The sequence below is a fragment of the Dermochelys coriacea genome, chromosome 1 (genome assembly GCF_009764565.3).
Source record: "Dermochelys coriacea isolate rDerCor1 chromosome 1, rDerCor1.pri.v4, whole genome shotgun sequence".
NCBI classification, from domain to species: Eukaryota; Metazoa; Chordata; order Testudines; family Dermochelyidae; genus Dermochelys; species Dermochelys coriacea.
Genome location: NC_050068.2, coordinates 307,037,682 through 307,058,078, shown reverse-complemented (window position 1 = coordinate 307,058,078; position 20,397 = coordinate 307,037,682). Strand labels below are relative to the sequence as shown.

At 41.9% G+C, this 20,397-nt stretch overlaps 1 protein-coding gene across 2 annotated transcripts in view; it reads right to left on the bottom strand.

The window, feature by feature from the left end:
- The window catches only part of CFTR (CF transmembrane conductance regulator), a 149,451-nt gene that overhangs the window by 14,759 nt on the left and 114,295 nt on the right, over positions 1-20,397 (bottom strand). For both annotated transcript variants that reach the window (XM_038387769.2, XM_038387770.2), the window contains 2 exons: positions 18,278-18,433; positions 6,273-6,362 (listed from right to left, as the gene is read on the bottom strand). In XM_038387769.2, the coding sequence (XP_038243697.1) occupies positions 6,273-6,362; positions 18,278-18,433 (246 nt within the window). The remainder of the gene's footprint in view (positions 1-6,272; positions 6,363-18,277; positions 18,434-20,397) is intronic.

The following is a 20,397-nucleotide window of genomic DNA, read 5'->3' as shown; positions in this document are numbered from 1 at the left end:
TCCTTCCTTAGAGGTTTTTAAGGTCAGGCTTGACAAAGCCCTGGCTGGGATGATTTAACTGGGACTTGGTCCTGCTTTGAGCAGGGGGTTGGACTAGATGACCTTCTGGGGTCCCTTCCAACCCTGATATTCTATGATTCTATGATTCTAAATGACACCTAAGCAGGACTGTGGGGAAGCAGGTTCAAAAATCTCATCAGAGAAAGACTTTCTTATGTTCCAAAGGCGATTGGTGTGTGTCCAGCTTATTTCTGGGCTGTATAATTGTATGTTCCTTTGGGTTTGTAGGTAATTATGCTGCTGGTTACACAAAAGTTGAGAGTGACCAGAAAGGTTGGCAACTATTGCCTGGATCCTGAAGCTGGCACCTTTTGAATTGAATCTACACAATAGATGTGTGGCCTTCTTCAAGAGAGAGAGAGAGACTCTTGATGTTTGACACAGACTAGTGTGCTTTTTGGAGGTTGCCACGGAAACAAGGGAGGGAGAGACTAGTGGTGATAAAGGTGGGAAAAGACTGTTGGGACTGGCATTGCTGTACCATAAATTAATTATCCAGTCAGATATGCAGATACCAGACAGTGAAAGGTAAGTGCAAAGGTTGTGGTTTGTTTTGTTTTTTGTTCTATCATCTTGAAACCTTACCATGATCTGATAAGCATTTTTCAAAAACGGGCTGTTTTTTTATATGGTCTTATATGTACATTATTTATATTTTAATATTTAATAACAGCTGTCCCTGGGCATATTTTGATTTCTATAGTACTATTATTTTTGCTCATGCTAAATAAAACTATTCATCTGTGGTCCAATCCTGCAAGAATTTATGCATGAACACAAATACATGCACTGCTCATATGCATATATTAAAACATGTATAAGTGTTTTCAGGATAGAGGCTCTGGTTGGCATAGTACAAGCTTATCTTTAGTTGAGGAAACTTTGTATTAACTTTTCCATTAAAAACATGAGTTTATATATCCTGGGGAGCTTGAAGGAACATTATCAAATCATCAATATAGCAAGAAAACCATCAATTTCTACCAGTTTGGTAAAATCAAACCTAAAGCTCCACTGTTTCCTCCATTCCCATGGGATTTCTGGGTTTGTTAACCCCATCCCAGAATGCATCTTTCCACGACATAAGTTGCTACATGTTTTGGAAGGAGTGATGTCACAAAGTGCTGCATTCTGAGTTGTCTTTCGTAAGCTAGAGAATTGCAATGACTGGAAAACATTTTTGATACAGATTAGTTACAACGTATGACTGCGCTGAATGCCCGCCTTCGATTCTTATCCCCAAGGCAGCCAGGCTAGTTGGGATATGAGGCACCTATTAGGATGCTTTTCATTTCAGTATTATAGTTCATCTTTAAAGATTCTGGTTGAAAATTATGTCTTCCAGTGACATTTTAATATGACCAGAAAAACATCAGAATGATAAATGGTGTAATGAATTCTCAAAGAAACTGCGGAACCACCTGATCAACATCCTCTATAGCAAACAGGGAAAGATTAAGAAAGAGCTCTCAAAACTGGATACTCTCAAAAAAAAAACAACCTTCCACACAAACTTCCTTGTGGCTGGACTTTACAAAAACTAGACAAGCCATTTACAACACACACTTTGCTTCTCTACAAAAGAAAAAGGACACTAAACTATCTAAACTACTACATGCCACAAGGGGCCACAACAGTGGTTCCCTTAACCCACCCAGCAATATTGTTAATCTATCCAGCTATACTCTTAGCCCAGCAGAAGAATCTGTCCTATCTCTGGGCCTCTCCTTCTGTCCCTCCACCCCCACGAACGTGATACAGTTCTGTGGTGACCTAGAATCCTATTTTCGACATCTCCAACTCAAGGAATATTTCCAACACACTCTGAACAACATACTAACCCATAGAGACCTTCCTACCAAGACTACAAAAAGAAAGATTCTGGGTGGACTCCTCCTGAGGGTCGAAACAACAGACTGGGCTTTTACATAGAATGCTTCCGCTGATGTGCATGTGCTGAAATTGTGGAAAAGCAGCATCACTTGCCCCATTACCTCAGCCGTGCAGAACACAATGCCATCCACAGCCTCAGAAACAACTCTGACATCATAATCAAAAAGGCTGACAAAGGAGGTGCTGTCATCATCATGAATAGGTTGGAATATGAACAAGAGGCTGCTAGGCAGCTCTCCAACACCACTTCCTACAAGCCATTACCCTCTGATCCTACTGAGGGTAACCAAAAGAAACTACAGCATTTGCTCAAGAAACTCCCTAAAAAAGCACAAAAACAAATCCGCACAGACACACCCCGGAGCCCCGACCTGGGGTATTCTATCTGCTACCCAAGATCCATAAACCTGGAAATCCTGGACGCTCCATCATCTCAGGCATTGGCACCCTGACAGCAGGATTGTCTGGCTATATAGACTCCCTCCTCAGGCCCTACGGTACCAGCACTCCCAGCTATCTTCGAGACACCACTGACTTCCTGAGGAAACTACAATCATCGGTGATCTTCCTGAAAACCCCATCCTGGCCACTATGGATGTAGAAGCCCTCTACACCAACATTCCACACAAAGATGGACTACAAGCCATCAGGAACTGTATCCCCGATAATGTCACTGCAAACCTGGTGGCTGAACTTTGTGACTTTGTCCTCATCCATAATTATTTCACATTTGGAGACAATGTATACCTTCAAATCAGCAGCACTGCTATGGGTACCCGCATGGCCCCACAGTATGCCAACATTTTTATGGCTGACTTAGAACAACGCTTCCTCAGCTCTTGTGCCCTAATGCCCCTACTCTACTTGCGCTACATTGATGACATCTTCATCATCTGGACCCATGGAAAAGAAGCCCTTGAGGAATTTCACCATGATTTCAACAATTTCCATCTCACCATCAACCTCAGCCTGGACCAGTCCACACAAGAGATCCACTTCCTGGATACTACGGTGCTAATACGCGATGGTCACATAAACACAACCCTATACCGGAAATCTACTGACCACTATTCCTACCTACATGCCTCCAGCTTTCATCCAGACCACACCACATGTTCCATTGTCTACAGCCAAGCTCTACGATACAACCACATTTGCTCCAACCCCTCAGACAGAGACAAACACCTACAAGATCTCTATCTACAATTCTTACAGCTACAATACCCACCTGCTGAAGTGAAGAAACAGATTGACAGAGCCAGAAGAGTACCCAGAAGTCACCTACTAAAGGACTGGCCCAACAAAGAAAATAACAGAACGCCACTAGCCATCACCTTCAGCCCCCAACTAAAACCTCTCCAACGCATCATCAAGGATCTACAACCTATCCTGAAGGACGACCCATCACTCTCACAGATCTTGGGAGACAGACCAGTCCTTGCTTACAGACAGCCCCCCAACCTGAAGCAAATACTCACCAGCAACCACACAACAGAACCACTAACCCAAGAACCTAACCTTGCAACAAAGCCCATTGCCAACTGTGTCCACATATCTATTCAGGGGACACCATCATAGGGCCTAATCACATCAGCCACACTATCAGAAGCTCATTCACCTGCACATCTACCAATGTGATATATGCCATCATGTGCCAGCAATGCCCCTCTGCCATGTACATTGGTCTAACTGGACAGTCTCTACATAAAAGAATAAATGGACACAAATCAGATGTCAAGAATTATAACATTCAAAAACCAGTTGGAGAACACTTCAATCTCTCTGGTCACTCGATTACAGACCTAAAAGTGGCAATACTTCAACAAAAAAACTTCAAAAACAGACTCCAACGAGAGACTGCTGAATTGGAATTAATTTGCAAACTGGATACAATTAACTTAGGCTTGAATAGAGACTGGGAACGGATGGGTCATTACACAAAGTAAAACTATTTCCCCATATTATCCCCCCCTCACCTGCCATTGTTCCTCATACGTTCTTGTCAACTGCTGGAAATGGCCCACCTTGATTATCACTACAAAAGGTCCCCCCCCCGCTCTCCTGCTGGTAATAGCTCACCTTAAGTGATCACTCTGGTTACAGTGGGTATGGTAACACCAATTGTTTCATGTTCTCTATGTATATAAATCTCCCCACTGTATTTTCCACTGAATGCATCTGATGAAGTGAGCTGTAGCTCATGAAAGCTTGTGCTCAAATAAATTTGTAAGTCTCTAAGGTGCCACAAGTCCTCCTTTTCTTTTTGCGAATACAGACTAACACGGCTGCTACTCTGAATTCCTCATCTGTGTTTCTTGCTGGGTCATCCAGCAGAGCCATATCATGAAACCTCACCTGTGTTAAATAATAGATCAGAGCACTCAGACTATGTTGCATGCAAGTTTTATTAATGTTTCCTCTACTTGGCTCTGCCAAAAGCAGCTTTATTGGGTAATAAGAAGGGATTAACCTTTCTCTATGTTTTGTTTCTAAGACACTATGTAAATATAACACAATACAACCACTTGAGCTACATTTTATTTAATTACAGTTGTGGTTAAGCCATACACTGAACAGTAACAAGTAGACTTAATACCATAGACAGTTTTGAACTGCATACAGACAGTACCAAGTCTGAGTATTTTTAGGGGTTTGGGAGGAGAAAAGAAGAGGTTTGGATTATAATGAAAAAATAATTGGAGAAGGTGAGTGAGTGAAAAACCCAAAATCTGTTTAGGATCTCCTTACTGGGGCTGACCTTTGAAGAATCAAGCATTGCTGAGGGTATAGGCAGTTTACACATTGGCTGCAGCTGACTTTCTAGGGGATGTGGTCACTGTTAAAAAAAGATATATCACCTACTCAGTACTTAAAACTCCAATTTACAAAGGGTGGGCTATATGTTGTCAATGATCTACCTATAACATGTCTGCAAAGAACTTCCTTTGAAGTCCACAGACTGATGGCAGGCTATGGCCTGGTGATGTAAAGCAGTTTGTTTAAGGAGCAAGAAGCAAGGGTACTCATATAAATTTCTAAATCTCTCTTTGGTCAGGCAGTGAAAGAACAATTATGAGAAAGACCATCTGCAAAACTGTCTTAGACTTGGTCTACATTTAAAATTTAGATCAACCTAGTTGTGTTGCTCAAAGATGTGAAAAATTCATGCCCCTGATTGCCATAGTTAAGCCAATCTAACTCCTGGTGTAGATTCAGTTAGGTCGACAGAAGAATTCTTCTATCATCCTAGCTACCACCACTTGGGGACATGGATTAACTACAGTGATTTGGGGGATGGGACAAAATTCTGTCACTGTAGGAAGCATCTTCGCTGTAGCACTTCAGTGGCATAGCTGCAGCACCATAACTGTGCTGCTATAGTACCCATAGTGTAGACATGGCCTCGATAATAGCTGTTAAGTAGAAGCACCTAATGCTTGCCATTTTAACCTGTAATTGTTTGGTTTATACTTATCCCATTTAGACTGTAAACCAGGGGTGGGCAAACTTTTTGGCCTGAGGGCCACATCGGGGTTGTGGAAACTGTATGAAGGGCTGGGTAGGGAAGGTTGTGCCTCCCCAAAGAGCCTGACCCCCATCCCCAATCTGCCCCTTCCCACTTCCCCCCCCCGACTGCCCCCCTCAGAACCTCCAACCTATCCAACCCCCTCTGCTTCTTGTCCCCTGACCGCTCCCTCCTGGGAACCCCCCACCCCTAACCACCCCCAGGACCCCACCCCTATCCAACCCCCCCCCACACCCTGTCCCCTGACTGCCTCGACCCCTATCCACACCCCTGCCCCCTGACAGGCCCCCCGGGGACTCCCACACCTATCCAACCCCCCCGTTCCCCATTCCCTGACCACCTTTGCCGCATCCAAGTACCCCCTGTCCTCTGACTGTCCCCCAGAACACCCTGCCCCTTATCCAACCCCCTCCCCCCACTCCCTTACCATGCCGCTCAGAGTGGCAGGACTGGAAGCCACGCTTCCCGGCCAGAGCCAGCCACGCTGTCCATGCGACGGCATAGCTGCCGGGGATGGGGGAGAGCAGAGGATGGGCCGGTGCTAGCCTCCCTGGCCGGGAGCTCAAGGGCCGGGCAGGACGGTCCCGTGGGCCGTAGTTTGCCCACCTCTGCTGTAAACTCTTCTGGGCCGGGACAATGTTTTTTGTTTGAGCACCATGTTATGTATGATGCTACATAAATAACAATTTTATAGTTATTGACCTAAATTCCTTCCCACTGTAACTCCCTTTATTACAGGGGAGTTACACAAATAGTATTGATGAACAACACAAATGCTATTGAACAGCTTTACCTCATCTGCTACTTTCCATAATTCTTCATCACTCCATTGTCCATAAGGATCCAAGTTTTTCCGAAAAGACCCAGAAAATATAAACACTTTCTGTGGGAGTACAAAATAAATAAGAAATCATTTAAAAACTGTATAGCATACCAAAAGTGGAGATGGTGAAAAAAATTGTCAAAAAACGATGTTTTAATTAAACCAAATTTTTTTCACAAAATTGTTTTGACAAATTCATGTTGGAAAGAAAAAAGGTTTGAAAATGTCAAAATATCCCATTTTGACATTTTTGAAAAAAACCTTTTTTCATTTCAAAATGACTGTATTTTGAAATTGACTTCATTATATAGTTAAACACATTACATAAAATGCTTCAAGTCCAGATAAATTCAAAATATTCTTTTTCAGAACTTAAGTGCCCCCCAAAATTCAGGGGGTTTCATCCAGATTTTGGATGATTTTTTTTCAAAATCTTGAGTTTTCCTATGGAACAGAAAATCCATTTACTGACCAGCATTAGCCAAAAGTTACTGGAGCTTCATAATACTTCCTTATGTATCACCACAATCCAGTGTAAACGTAACAGCAGTTCTGTGCCTCAGTTTAGTTTCAGTGATATTCAGCACATAGCAAAGTCTAAGTCATGAGAGGAATAGCAATAATCCATTTATACAGGCATTTTGTACAACTCTTTCTTCTGCTCTTTTGTGTGCCCTGTCAGGGAGGGGTGTGTGGAGATGCTGAAAATTTCTTAATCTTGAGAATCATCTTTCTCCTACTGAGTCTGTAGGAGGTTTGCCTTTAACTTCAATGTGACCAGAAGCAGTTCCATTTCTTATTTTTACTGGTATAAGTGAACATCTACACCCAAAAGTCAGGTCGACCCAGTTATGTTGCTCTGGGGTGTGAAAAGTCCACCCCCAGTGTAGACAGCACTTGGTCAACAGAAAAATTCTTCGGTCGACCTAGCGACCACCTCTCAGGGAGGTGGACTAATTATGCTCATGGGAGAACCATGTCTGTCACTGTAGTGACACTATAGTGCAGTTTGTAGTTTGGAAAGTGATGACACAGCTGAAATTAAATATTTGCTTAATCTCTTTTTACATTATAGGGGTGTATTAGATTCTGATAGAAATCAAGTACTGTACTTCAAATGGTACTGAGACTGCATTACTATTCTTAATGAAATGAAACTAACGTGATACCTGCTACGTCACTTGATACACCTTATTGCCTATAGCAGACAGAAGTCACTGTCAATGAATGTCACAGTATCTTAGTGGGAAATATTATAATGATTGTGCTCCTTCCCCTGTGCACATTGAACAAATATTAGTTGTAGATAAAGTTGAGAGCCAATTATTGTCTCTTCATCCCTTTTGTCTTCCTATTGGAAATGTTTATTTAAAAGAAACATATTTTGAAATGAAAGTGATTACAGCTGTTTAATTTCTTGCAGAAACTGACTTTTAGCCTTAGTGTGTCTTTTGATGCTTCTAAAAGTGGGACACTGAAAACATTAGCTAAAATCAAGTATGGCTAGGGGAATACACATGATTCCCCACATAGTTTGACCAAACTAACACAATCATAACCTGAGGTATACCTGGGACTCCAGTCCTTGGAATAGCTCAGAGATGAACTACTATACAGTGATGCCTTTGGTCAAATTCCAAAGTGGTTTGGATATGTGTTCAAATAGCCTTAATTCAAAGATTTCAGATATAAATTGGCGCTATTCAGGGCTTCAGAAATGAGAAACCAGTGCTGAGTCCTTCTCTGCTCTCACTGGAGCTGCTTAAATGAGGTTCCTGCACTGCTGGTCAGTGTGAAAGAGGATTCTGTCTGGAGGGCAAAGGGTATAAATGTGCTCCCCATGCCCCTGGGTAAGTCTGGTAGAACAATGCCCTTCAACTGAGCTGGGCTTCCAGTTCCTTCTTGCTCAGCAAAAGTGATGCCCCCTTTACCTCTCCCTCATAACTCCAGGCAGCAGGGACCCATAAAGGGGTCACAATTCTTGTTGGTGGTGAACATATTTGCACCAGGATTAGATTCTTATGACTACCAGGCACTGTGGAGCTAATAGCAGTGAGAAAACTGTGTCTGATATGGCTGCATTCACATTTCATTTGCCATGTAGTTAACTAATAAAGTAGCTATTTTAGTCCTGCAACAGTGAAGAAAAGTTAACTGAACAAACCAGTTTTTAGAAAAGGTTCATAACACCTAACTAGCATTCCTTCCCAAGTGCAACACACACGAAGTACAGTATCTTCTTGTTCTGAAACTGCTGCTATTCCTGTTAATGCTGCTTTCAAAAAGTCTTTGCCTTAAAGTATAGCACCTAAAAAAGTGCATTTTATTCCCGAATGAGGTGAGGTGTTGTCCTGAATTCTGGCACCTTCCTGCACAGTTCAGCAAGATGCTTCCTTCTTTCTAGCTCCTTAATATCTATACTGGGCTCACTTGTGTAAATACTGTGTTAGTTTCACATGTGCAGTGTGGAGTCAAATTACAAAGAAGCCACTGTAAATGTTAGATGTTTCAAGGGAACAAATGGCTAGTGAAATATAGGGAATTCTGTGCTAGTTATGAATGCACCAAGAAAACCTGGCAAATGGGGAACTGGATGTTTCGGGGGATTGGTAATAAATATGGAACATTCTGCATCTTGGGTACCAGTTCAAAATCACCCTAGATGAACACTCACAAGGTGATGATATGATCTATAGTTTATAGTCAGAATTGGCATCCTATCATAGACAAGTGCCAAGGTAAAATAGTGCAGAAATACAGTAGTAAGTAGGTATGGTGGTAATTGCCACCAAATACTGTAACTGACACCTCTAAAGAACATCACTGAGTGCTGTCATACAAAAGTCCGCTCTAGATGTCTGGTAGTGTGCTAGGGGCACCACAGACTTGGAATTGAGTGCTGTGTAGGAGACAGAAATGCTAGGCCCTTCAGAAGCTACACACAGATGCGAGTAATAGAGATTAACTTTCCCAGGACTGCTGGAAACTAAAACGTGCAAATACCCTAGCTACTGTTACTTAATGACAATAGAAGAGCAACCCCGCAGTTCCTTAAGCAGACTCTAGGAGCAGGCCAGTTCAGGGTATAAAGGTAAGAGTCTTGTTGGAATCCCTGCAGCACTATTCTCCAAAGCGTCCCATGTTCAGCTACCCCCACACCTCCTGTCTTCAGGCCACTGTGCTGTGGAAACATGCTGCTTCTCTGCCCAGCTCTCTGGTTTCAGTCCCAGCTCTTAACCTGCCTGCTGCCTGCCCTTAGTTCTGCTGCCAACTCTAAAGCTCTCTCACTGTCTGTCTCTCAGCCCAGCTTGGTTCCTTCTGACTCCAGAATACTTTCTTCTCTGTACTCTGGGGATTATATACTGGCCGGATATTGACTTGGCTAACACAGCTCCTTACACTGGCTAAATCCTTTCTCCCTAGCTCAGTAATGAGCCAGTGGGTTCATTACAACTTGAAATCTGAAAATGGGAGGCAATTAAATAGGCATTTGTGCACATAGCTACTGTTATTACCCATGCAGTTACATGCAGAAATATAGATCTATAATGCATGTATGTTTTCTAGCAGGGATCTCATGTCACCCAGCCAGAAAGTGTGCTCCTTAGTTAGTAATTACATATAGTGCAAAATGGAGTTTACTCCTAAAACCTCTTGAATAACAATTTCCTATACATAATAGACAGGAGCAACCCTTCCCCTTTGTCTACACTCTGTTCTACAATATGGAGGGGGAAATACTGTCTATAAGGGATCTTAGGTTCTTTCCAAGTTTCCCTCATATCCCAACAAAGGCAGACAGATTGGTTTGATTGGCCACAATGAAGGAAATCATTTGTTATAGGAGGAGAACCAAGGCAGCCTGCACAGCTCTTGGAACCCTGATCTCAAGACCTTAAAAATGTCCCTTTGGGGCTGGGACATGAATGGGTTTAACAAGTTCTGCCATGTTCCCCTAAACCTATTTCTTTCCCCCAAGTGACACTGTCCCTTGTCACAAGCCAGCAGTCACTGCCAGCCAATAAGTTTGTGCTGGCCTATATGATGTTCACTACATTTATTTCATTAATAAGTGGTAAGAGTCCAGTGCTTGCATGTGTATTTGCATTCATGAAGAGTTATAATCAGAATATAAATTCTTGTATCATCTGATACTTCGAGACTGCGAAAGAAAAGAGATTTTTTTCCTGTAAAGTTTGGCATTATTGTGCATATTGATATTACATGAAATATGAAGTTGGTAAGATATCTCCTAGCATGAAGAATGAAGCTTTAAAAATTCCTGATAAATCCACCACCAATACTTGAAAAAAAATTAGGTCAGGAATTAGCTGTCTGAATCAATTACTTGACAAACCATACCTGCATTGCCATTAAGATTCTGGAAAATAGTGTCTTGGTATAAATAAAATGTGTAAAATATTGCAAGGCTTATTGAATGTTTGACCTAATAATCTCAAGTTTGGTACATTATTCTTCCAGTTATTTAATGGGACACTGACAATTTGAATTCTTTTAAATTAACTCTTCTGATATAGTGTCCTTTAAATTGTATACTCTGGTGTGTGTGTGTGTGTTTTTCTTTTACACTTAAAATATGTATAAGGCTATTTCTGCCAATGTTTAGATGAGCCAGGAAGAATACCCCTAAACTTGTTCAGGCCCACCACTCCTCCACCCTGCCCTTTCTGTACACACTGTAACCAACTGCTTCTTCAGTTGAGCTGGTCAGAATATTTTTGCCAAAATGAAATTGTGGAAAATGTTCCTTCAGAACATATTGATAATGACAAAACTTTCATCAGGAAGGCTGACAGCTAGACTCCCTGGTGGTTAGGTACTGGCCTAGAATGGGGGAGACCCAGGTTCAAGGACTTGCTCTTTGTAATTCTGAGTGATCTGGGATGGAACTTCTGCTCTGAATCAAGCAAAGCAGGGACTTGAAGGTGGGACTACCCCAGGCCAGGGCCCTCTATCTACACATATGCAAGCCTTTTGTGAAAACATTTGAAGGGTTTAGTTTTCACTCCAATATGAAATGAAAATGAACTTTGAAAGTTGCTGCACAATGGAATCGTCATCCTTCGGTCAGCTGTACTCATCCATTCTGCTTCCAGCTTTGCTGCTGCTCCTGGCAAACTCTCCCACACTCTCACAGGTTTGGAGTTGAGGAAGAGCATGCTTCATTGTAAGACAGTGACAGTGACTACACGTAAAGTGCAGTCATGGGAAGAAAGTAAGCAAACTGAAAGAGATTTTTTTTCTCTTTCCATCATCTTTGAGGTTATCATCATGAGAGCAGGTAAAACACTTTCAGATGGAAATGTGATTTTTCAAATTGAGGGTGTCCTTTTAATCTCCATATGCAAAGGTTTAAATGTTCTGGTTTCACATGCATCTATGAATGCTTTCATCAGTTTTAAAATATTTACAACAGAGAATTGGAAGATAAAAGCCCTGAAAACTATAGAGCTCTCTGCAAGTTTTTCAGGACCTAGTCCTGCAGGGTGCTGAGCAATCCCTGAAGATACTAAATGCCCTTTCCTCCCATGGATCTCGCCGGGAATTGAAGGTGCTCAGTACCTTGCAAAATTGAGCCCTCAGAGCAGGAAACAATCTCTATGCTACCCTCAGTAAGCATGTGGAGCCTTTCCTGATCTCTATAGGAGTTCTGCACATGGAACTAAGGCAGCAGATGGCCCACTGTATTGTCATGCTGATTTCCCTAGATCCACTGCAAGATTTCAGACTCTGCAAAACCCTTCCTGTGGGGATCTATGGGGAGTTGCACTTTTCAGCTCTCTGCATTTTACAGAGGCTACTTGGAACCCTATACAACAGTCCTGCCTCTGAACTCTGAAAGGAAATCATCTCAGGAATATAAAGAGAGAGATGGAAGGAAGTAGGCTGAATACCAAAAAGTCAAACCACCATTTGAGCTGGAAACTGGTAAATGTCACTTTTCCTTCTCAACTCCTTTAAAATGAAGTGGGGGGGGGGGGAGCGGAACAAAAGGTATCATCACTTTTCATTAGCTTGCAGTTCCATGGTGTATATTTAACCTATTCTCCATGCCTGATTTCTTTTAATAAATATTGGGCATTTAAATCTGTAAAACTGTATGCGATATACCATACTGCCAAAAGGCCTGAAATAGGACATCATGATCACATCTAATGTGATTAAGGCAATATCAGAATAAGAGCCTCACTCACTACATATCATCCAGTGATGCTGTTCCCTTGCCTATACTCCTTAATTTTGTTCTCAGGCTCCTCTTCATTTTATTCTAATGAGAAATGGTCCCCAACCTCACAATATGCTCAGATCCAAACTGGCTCTATTTCTGGGGCCATTTCTTAATTGAACTTAGTCAAATACTTTGATGTGTAACTTCTATGAATGACAGTGCACAAGATAACTTAATTACATTGAAACTGGACATGGCTGCCCACTCTTACTGAATGCACGGGCCTGTGAATTGTGTGATGTAACTATTGCTGCAGGACAGCTAGTAAGACTGCCCAGAATAATGAGGTGGGTCTTTGTACACTGTGACCATACTTCAAACAACTGGATATCCAAGTTACTGCTTCACATTAAGGTTTTCAAAAAAATGTTCTAGAAGGGTATAAACCCCCAGGGCAAAAGCCAACCAATAACTGATGAGGAATAAGAAGAAACTTCCCCTCTGGGCAGCTATTCCATACTGTCCCTCGTTTGGTTTCTTGCATTTTCCACTGTAGCATCTGCTATTGGCAACTGTTAGGGAGAGGAAGCCTGATTAGATGGATCACTCATGTGATTCACTGCAGGAACCCTCATCTGCAGAAAGGGCAACCATGGGCAATCAGCTGTAGAAAGGCATGCTATGGAGCAACTGAGGCCTTCCATTATCAAACTGTATTTTAAGAAATGGCAAAGATGGGGGATGGTAGGAGAAGGGAAGGTTGTCATGGGGTGATTGGTAGTGTAGAAAAAATCAGCCCTTCCAATGTTCTTACATTGTTCAAACAGCCCTCTCCAGGACTTTGAATATTTGTAGGTTGTTGTAGGCCAGATTCCAGGGAGGGGATAAACAACTCCCCGCCCCCAATCTGAGATGAAGGCTAGAGAACAAACCTCTCTTTATTCTCTTGGTGGAAGAGGCTGTGTGGTGTATGTAACTTTTTTTCCCCTGGGGGGAGGGTGCTGGTGGAGAGCTAATCTCACTCTATAGTTGGAAATTTCTGAGGATTAAAGTGCAGATTCATAGCAAGTGCTCAGTGTTTGACTGTGGGGCTTGAGGACAGGAGCTCCAAGTGCAGTACAGACCTGGTAGGGGCCTGGCCCACAAGCCATGCAACTTTACTTAAGAGGCTAAAGATAATGGTTTTTTGGCACTGGGTTCTCTTTAAATGTCCACATTAAAAGCACTTTAAAACTGGACTCCATGCATAACTTTTAACAACTAGCCCATGTTTTTGGCTAGTAGAGGAGCAGGTTATACAACTAATGTCATCTCAGTCTATTGTATTTTTCTGACAGCTGCAGAATCAAGTTTGTTTTTACATTAGTGCTTCTATCATTTATATGGGTACTTGGCTACTATCACTGAAAGGTTTTTATTAATAATACTTTGCACTGTGATTACCATAACCACTGAGGCTACTTAAGCATACCCACCTTCACTATTACCTTGTCCTCTACCTCTGTGTGTCTTTAGCCATATGTTATGTCTTGTGAGCTCTCTGGGGCAGGGAATGTCTGTTTTACTTGTTTGTACAGTGCCTCGCACAATGAACCCCTGATACTTGCTTAGAGCCTGTAAGTGCTACCAAAAGATATGGATAATAATAATAGTCCCTTTCATCCTCAGATCTTGTGCCCTTTTACAGGAGTAAATATTATTGTATTTGACAGATGGAGAAACAATGGAACTCAGAGGTTATGTTCCTTGCACAAACTTATATACTTGGGGCAAAGATGGAAGTAGGATCCAGGCCTCCTGATGCTAAAATCTTTGTCCTAACCCCTAGAGAGTACTGTACTCCTTTACCTTTTGCTGGGGATGGGAGTGAGGTTTGGAATGGGTGATGGGGATTTGGGGGGGAGGGGATTTTTGGGTGGGTGATAGGGATTTTTGTGGGAAAGCATGAAATAAATTGCCATTTACTCAGTTTCTAACACCTTTCTTTGGTTCCTCTTTATCTGTTGCCAATTTAGACATGCTACCTTAGAGCTGGTATATTTTTTGTTATAAATTTGCATGCCCTTGACCGACACTTTGCTCCACTAGAAGCATACGGGCAGAATTCCTCTGGTTGGCATTCACCTTTTTACTTGTTTCACCTTTTTTGTTTTTTTTTGTTTTTTTACTTGTTTCACCTATTTCCACTAGAACGGATTTGTTGGTATAGTTATATTGGTACACTGTTATAGGGGAGATGCAGTTTACAGTGGCAAATGAGTTTTGCTGGTAAAGCTTATACTATCTCCTAAATGAAAGACATTTTATGCTGGTATAACTGCATCTACACTAGGGCTTTTGCTGGCACAGCTGTATTGGTTAGACTGAGGTTTGATTCTTCCTCCCCATCCTCCCACTCCTAACATAGCTATGTTGGTAAACCTTTAAAATGTAGGCTAGGCAGGAGACAAGGGGAAATAAGGGAGCTTATGAGATGAGACAGTCAAACAAGGGTAGGTGAAGAAACAAGGTGATGAAGGGGGGAGAGAACAGGAGATAAGTCAGCTAACCAGAGGGCAGCTTACCAGCAGAGTTTGGGATCAGTAGGCAGAGTATGACCAGCCAAGCTGTCAACAAAGCACAGCCAGGGAAAGAATTGGACTAGGAAGTTATGCAATATGGTTCTTGGTTCCATCTGGGGAAGGGTGTAGCTGAGCAGCAGGGAAAGGGTACTTTGTATTTTTCTTAAAGAAAAGTATGAACTCTAATGCTGAAATATTTGTATTGGGAGGGGGAGCGAAATCACAAAGAATGTCAGAATCTGAAAAAAAGACGAGAAATAGAAAAAAAAGTTGTGACTCCATTTTGTGTTTGCAAAATTTAAGTCAGTCCTGATGCTCACCAAAAGGCGCATTTCAGCTATTTTTTCCCCATAACCACAGAGAAGACAATGCCACAGATGCTCAGCACTCATGTGCAACCCATCAACATTCTTCTCTCTGTTACACTGAGGCAAATTGGGAGTCACTCTAGTGACTTGAATGCAATTAGTCCATTCAAGTGTAATGGAGAGCAGAATTTGGCCCATGTACCCAAATGAAGAAAGGAAATAAGGTTAGAGCCCTGGGTTGTATTAGTCTAAATAGCCAGGAATTAACTCATTATTTTAAAAATGAGTAACCTGACAGAGCCCTTTTTAATGAAAGAGTTTGTGAAGATCCCTCAATATTTACAGCTATTGGAAAGTCTTTCACATGTTCACCTGCTAATCAGCAAATACTGATGTAATATTAAGGCTATGTCTACACTGCATATCACTTGCGGTGGCATGTAGGGTACGTATAGCTAACCACCACAGTGAAAAGCCGACTGCATCCACACTGTGGTATGTAGCTACATGTGTCAGGGAAAGGCTCCGACAGCAGGGATCTGCCAGAGCCTTTCCCGCTGCCTCCCTCCTGCCAGAGCTTTTCCCTACTGCCAGAGTCTTTCTCTGTGATGGAGAAAGGCTCTGGAAGCAGGGAGGCAGCAGGACAATACACTTCCAAAAATAGCAGTGTATATCAGGGAGGCACTGTTGGGTGTGTAATGAGCCACATAGGGTACATGCACTGAGGTTTTGGCATGTCTTTATTCTACTCATCTAAGCTGAGTCTCACCATCTATACTGTTATTTATACCCATGCTAGGGAGGCATGTAGCATATGTATTCTACACACTGCCATAAAGAGTGTGCAGTGTAGACATACCCTAACTTTCTGTGATAGTCACAGCTTGCCACTCGAGTGACAGAAACACTGGTCCACAATCACCATGGGGTCCAGCTTACTCAAGTGGTTAATGCTGGTGGTGGAAAGTCTGCTAGGGGACAAGGCTGTGGTGGTAGGAAGAAGCTGCAACCACTCTGTGCTGGGGAGAAATAATGGCTCTGTGAAGCCTAAGGAGTCGGTGGTGCTGGCCAAAAAGTGAACCAAACAGGTTGGCTGAGGACTGCATTGATTCAGTATCTGGAGGCAGTGAAGCTCCTATGGAGTCTTCAGGAAGAATTATAACTGCCGCATCATGCAAGTGGGTGATATTGGAAACACCTCCTATCCTCCACTCAGTGAATCCCCCTGGTGTAGAAGGCTTAGCTGCAACTTGGCCTACTGTAGTTCTCTGCCTTTTGATATTGTGTATATCTGTCTTACTGGTAAGATTGTAGTCTATTGCTAATTTAATTATACTGCTTCGCTCAAATGGTTTGCTAAGGATTGAAGATAAATCCTGTATGTAAGTGAAAACTCGTGCATCAGAAAGCTTTCAAAACACACAAAAATACCAATACAACAAATTTGGAGTCAACATTGTTGGAGAGGGCTAACAATTTTCATCCATAAAATAAAAAGCAAGATGTTTAATCTGTAATAGTTCTCTCTCCTGTTACAAATGACCAATCACTACACTTTATTTTTTGTTCTACTACATAATATTCTACTTACTCTAGATAATTTACTCCAGATAATGTTCATTTCCCAGTCAGGTAGCATACTAATATAACCAGAGGGGAAGGAGGTGCTAGCCTGGGATTTGGGAGACACAAGTTCAATTCCTTGCTCCTCCACAGACTTGCTGTGTGACCTTGGGCAAGTTGCTTAGGCCCAGATCCTCAAAGGTATTTAAGCTCCTAACTTCAATTGATTTCAGTGAAAGTTTGGAGCCTAAATACCTTTAGGAATCTAGGCCCTAGTATCTCTTTGCCTCAGTTCCCCATCTGTAAAGTGTTAGTACTTTCTATCTCAAAGGGACGTTGTGAGGATAAATACATTACAATAGTCAACGGCTCAGATAGTATGAGAATGGCTACTATATAAGTATCATAGCTCAGTAGTTCTCAATCAGGGGTACACAGAGGTCTTTCAGGCAGTACATCAACTCATCTAGATATTTGTCTGGTTTTACAACAGGCTACATAAAAAGCACTAGTGAAGTCAGTACAAACTAAAATTTCATACCGACAATGACTTGTTTATACCGCTTTATATACCATATACTGAAATGTAAGTACAATAGTTATATTTCAATTGGTTTACTTTATAAGTATAGGGTAAAAATGAGAACGTAAGCAATTTTTCAGTAATAATGTGCTGTGACACTTTTGTATTCTTATGTCTGATTTTGTAAGCAAGTAGTTTTTAAGTGAAGTGAATCTTGGGGTACGCAAAACAAATTAGACTCCTGCAAGGGGTACGGTAGTCTGGAAAGGTTGAGAACCACTGCCATAGATGAATATAAGCCAGCTCTCAATCTAACTGTCAACAGAGCCCAGGCCACTAAAGTGAGAGGAAAGTTAATAGCAGTATGGCTACCAATTTGTTAAGGGAAATGTGCAAGAACTATCATTCAAATTCATTAAAATGCAATAATGAGGCTTTAAAAGACAATAGGTGACATCACCATGTCAAATCAGATGGTTCCCCTTTTCTACAAGTGGCACTAATGCATTTTGGAACAATGAGTGGCGTAAGCAGGCAGTGAACCTGTGATGCTTTGTGTTTCCTGTGTGTACTCTACCTTTCCCCTTCGAGGAGTTCACTGTCAATAAGAGTTGCAGCAAGCTGTTGGTGAAAGGCAGAGCTCTGTTCAGAAGAGAGCTATACATTGCTTATTCACAGAATCTACACTTTTGTTCTTGGTTTTGATTTTCAGTCAAAAGCAACTAACGCTAGGCTCAATATATCTGTTTGCTGTTTGCATATGGAAAAATAACCAGGTACGACACTGGGGAAAATCTTACTTAAAACCTTGTCACTTCATTGTTCATTACCTGTGGTATAACTCCAAATGCCTTTCTCCACTGCTGCGCAGTGATTGTGTTCCAAGAGACGCCATCAATTTGCATATCTCCTTCCGTATTCAGCAGTCTTAAAAAGGCAAAGAGCAAAGTGCTTTTCCCCGACCCAGTTCTTCCCAAAAGACCTACCTGCAATGTTAAAACAATTCAAAGTGAATGGAGAATCCTTGCTTAAAACTGTTCATGCATTAACCATAAAGCAAGGTAGCAGCACAACTGAAGAACTATCCCATACAGAACTTAGTAGGATAGGATGTGTATTACCATTGTTTTTGGGAAAGGACCTCAGCAGAGATATTAAACACTGGGCCAGATTCTTCTCTTACTTTTGTGTAACCTCATTTAGCTACCTAAGGAGAGAATCTGTCCTGCATTTAGCCAAAGAGGACAAGTTTGCTTATACATTACCCTTATTTATTATCCATCCTCCCCACAGCCCTTCTCCTTCCATTTTGTAGTGGATCCCCCTTCAGAAAAGACCTTAAAATTCAAACAAACGTGTTGTATTTCAGCAATGTTGTTGAGATGGGCCTAAGTCTGATCTTACACTGGGGTAACTTGATTGACTTTGATGACTTTGCACCTCATTGATACTGGCATCAGTCAGATCATACTCTGGCACTATGTTATGGTTTTAATGCTTGTTCTGGTTTCTCCCTAACTTAGCAGGGCTGACAAAATATTGCAGATGAGACAACATCAATCAAAGAAGGAACTTCTAAATGAATGACCATCAGACTTATGCAAAACAATCTCTTCCTTATTAAGGCTGGATCCTGCAGGAAGGGCCACACCACTGAGGCCCTAATTATGCCAGAGCAGAAGGATCTGATACTTCCTAAAAACAGTGTTTGCTATTTAAATAATTTGCATTTCCCACACAGTGGAATTGAAGATTGCCTCTTCTTATCCCCTATATTTAGAATAGGCAATATCTGTGGGAACAATTGGCAAATGTTGACACACTAATGGCTGTTGTTGTAGCGTATTTTCTCACAGCTAATGCTGTGCAGTCTGAGCCTGGGCTCCTTTGGCAGATGGGAACACGACAATTTTGGAAGTAAAGTGGTGGAAATTTCTTGCTGTTCAGGACTCTCCCTGTAAAGTGAACAACACAGCATCAGACCTGACTCCAAGAGAGGAGTGAGGGCTAAGCACCTGCTGCTACCATTGAGTTAAAAAGCACTATAGATACTTGGCCTCTCTTATTTCCTCTGTCTTATGCTTGTTTCTATTATCCTCAATAGGAGGAACTTACAAGTATCTAGCTGCAAGGTAAAATACCATGGTGCACTTAAAGTTCATTCCGCTTCTAGAGACATTACCAGTTCTAGTGGTATTCACTATTTCAGGTAAAGGGAAAACCTCTGAAACTGGAATGAACTTCTTAGGCGCACTGCTGTAAAAAGGATCCTTGTTTTAATTGCAAGGCAGCTTTTTGTCCATCTCTCTACTGCACATACAAAATCTTTCCTTTTCATTATCCTTTGGCATTGATCAATTTTCCAGGTAGTAAGTGGAGTGAAATTTAATCCACCACCCACATGTTAGGTATCATAGAGCGTACATCTCATCCAGACGGAGAGTGGTTTAGAGGATGACACTAAAAGAAGTCAGACTCCTGAGTTCCAATCTTTGGCTCTTCTACATGCTCAGCTGGTGTAAATCAGTATAGTTCCATTAAAGTCAATGGAGCTATGGCAGCTTACAGCAGTTAGAGATCTGTCTCACTGGGTGACCTTGGGAACATCACTTAACCTCTCTGTTTCTGTTTCCTCAGCTATGAAATAGGGCTAAACCTGCCTATGTCTTCTTCACTGGGGCCTTGATTCAGGAAAGTACTTACATTTGTGCTTAAGTGCATCCTTATTGGACTTTAATGGGGCTTTCCTGAAAAGGGATGCTTTCCTAAATCTTGGCTTAATGGGCTGTGAAGATGAGTTAAATATTTGTACAGCCCTTTGAAGACCGCTTTACACATCAGATGAGTGGTTCGGACCTCACATTCCTCTGAATACTAGAGCTAGTGATGCATTACTGTTGGCACATCATCCTGTATTCTTCTGTGCCCTGCTTGGATCAGTCTGCCCCCA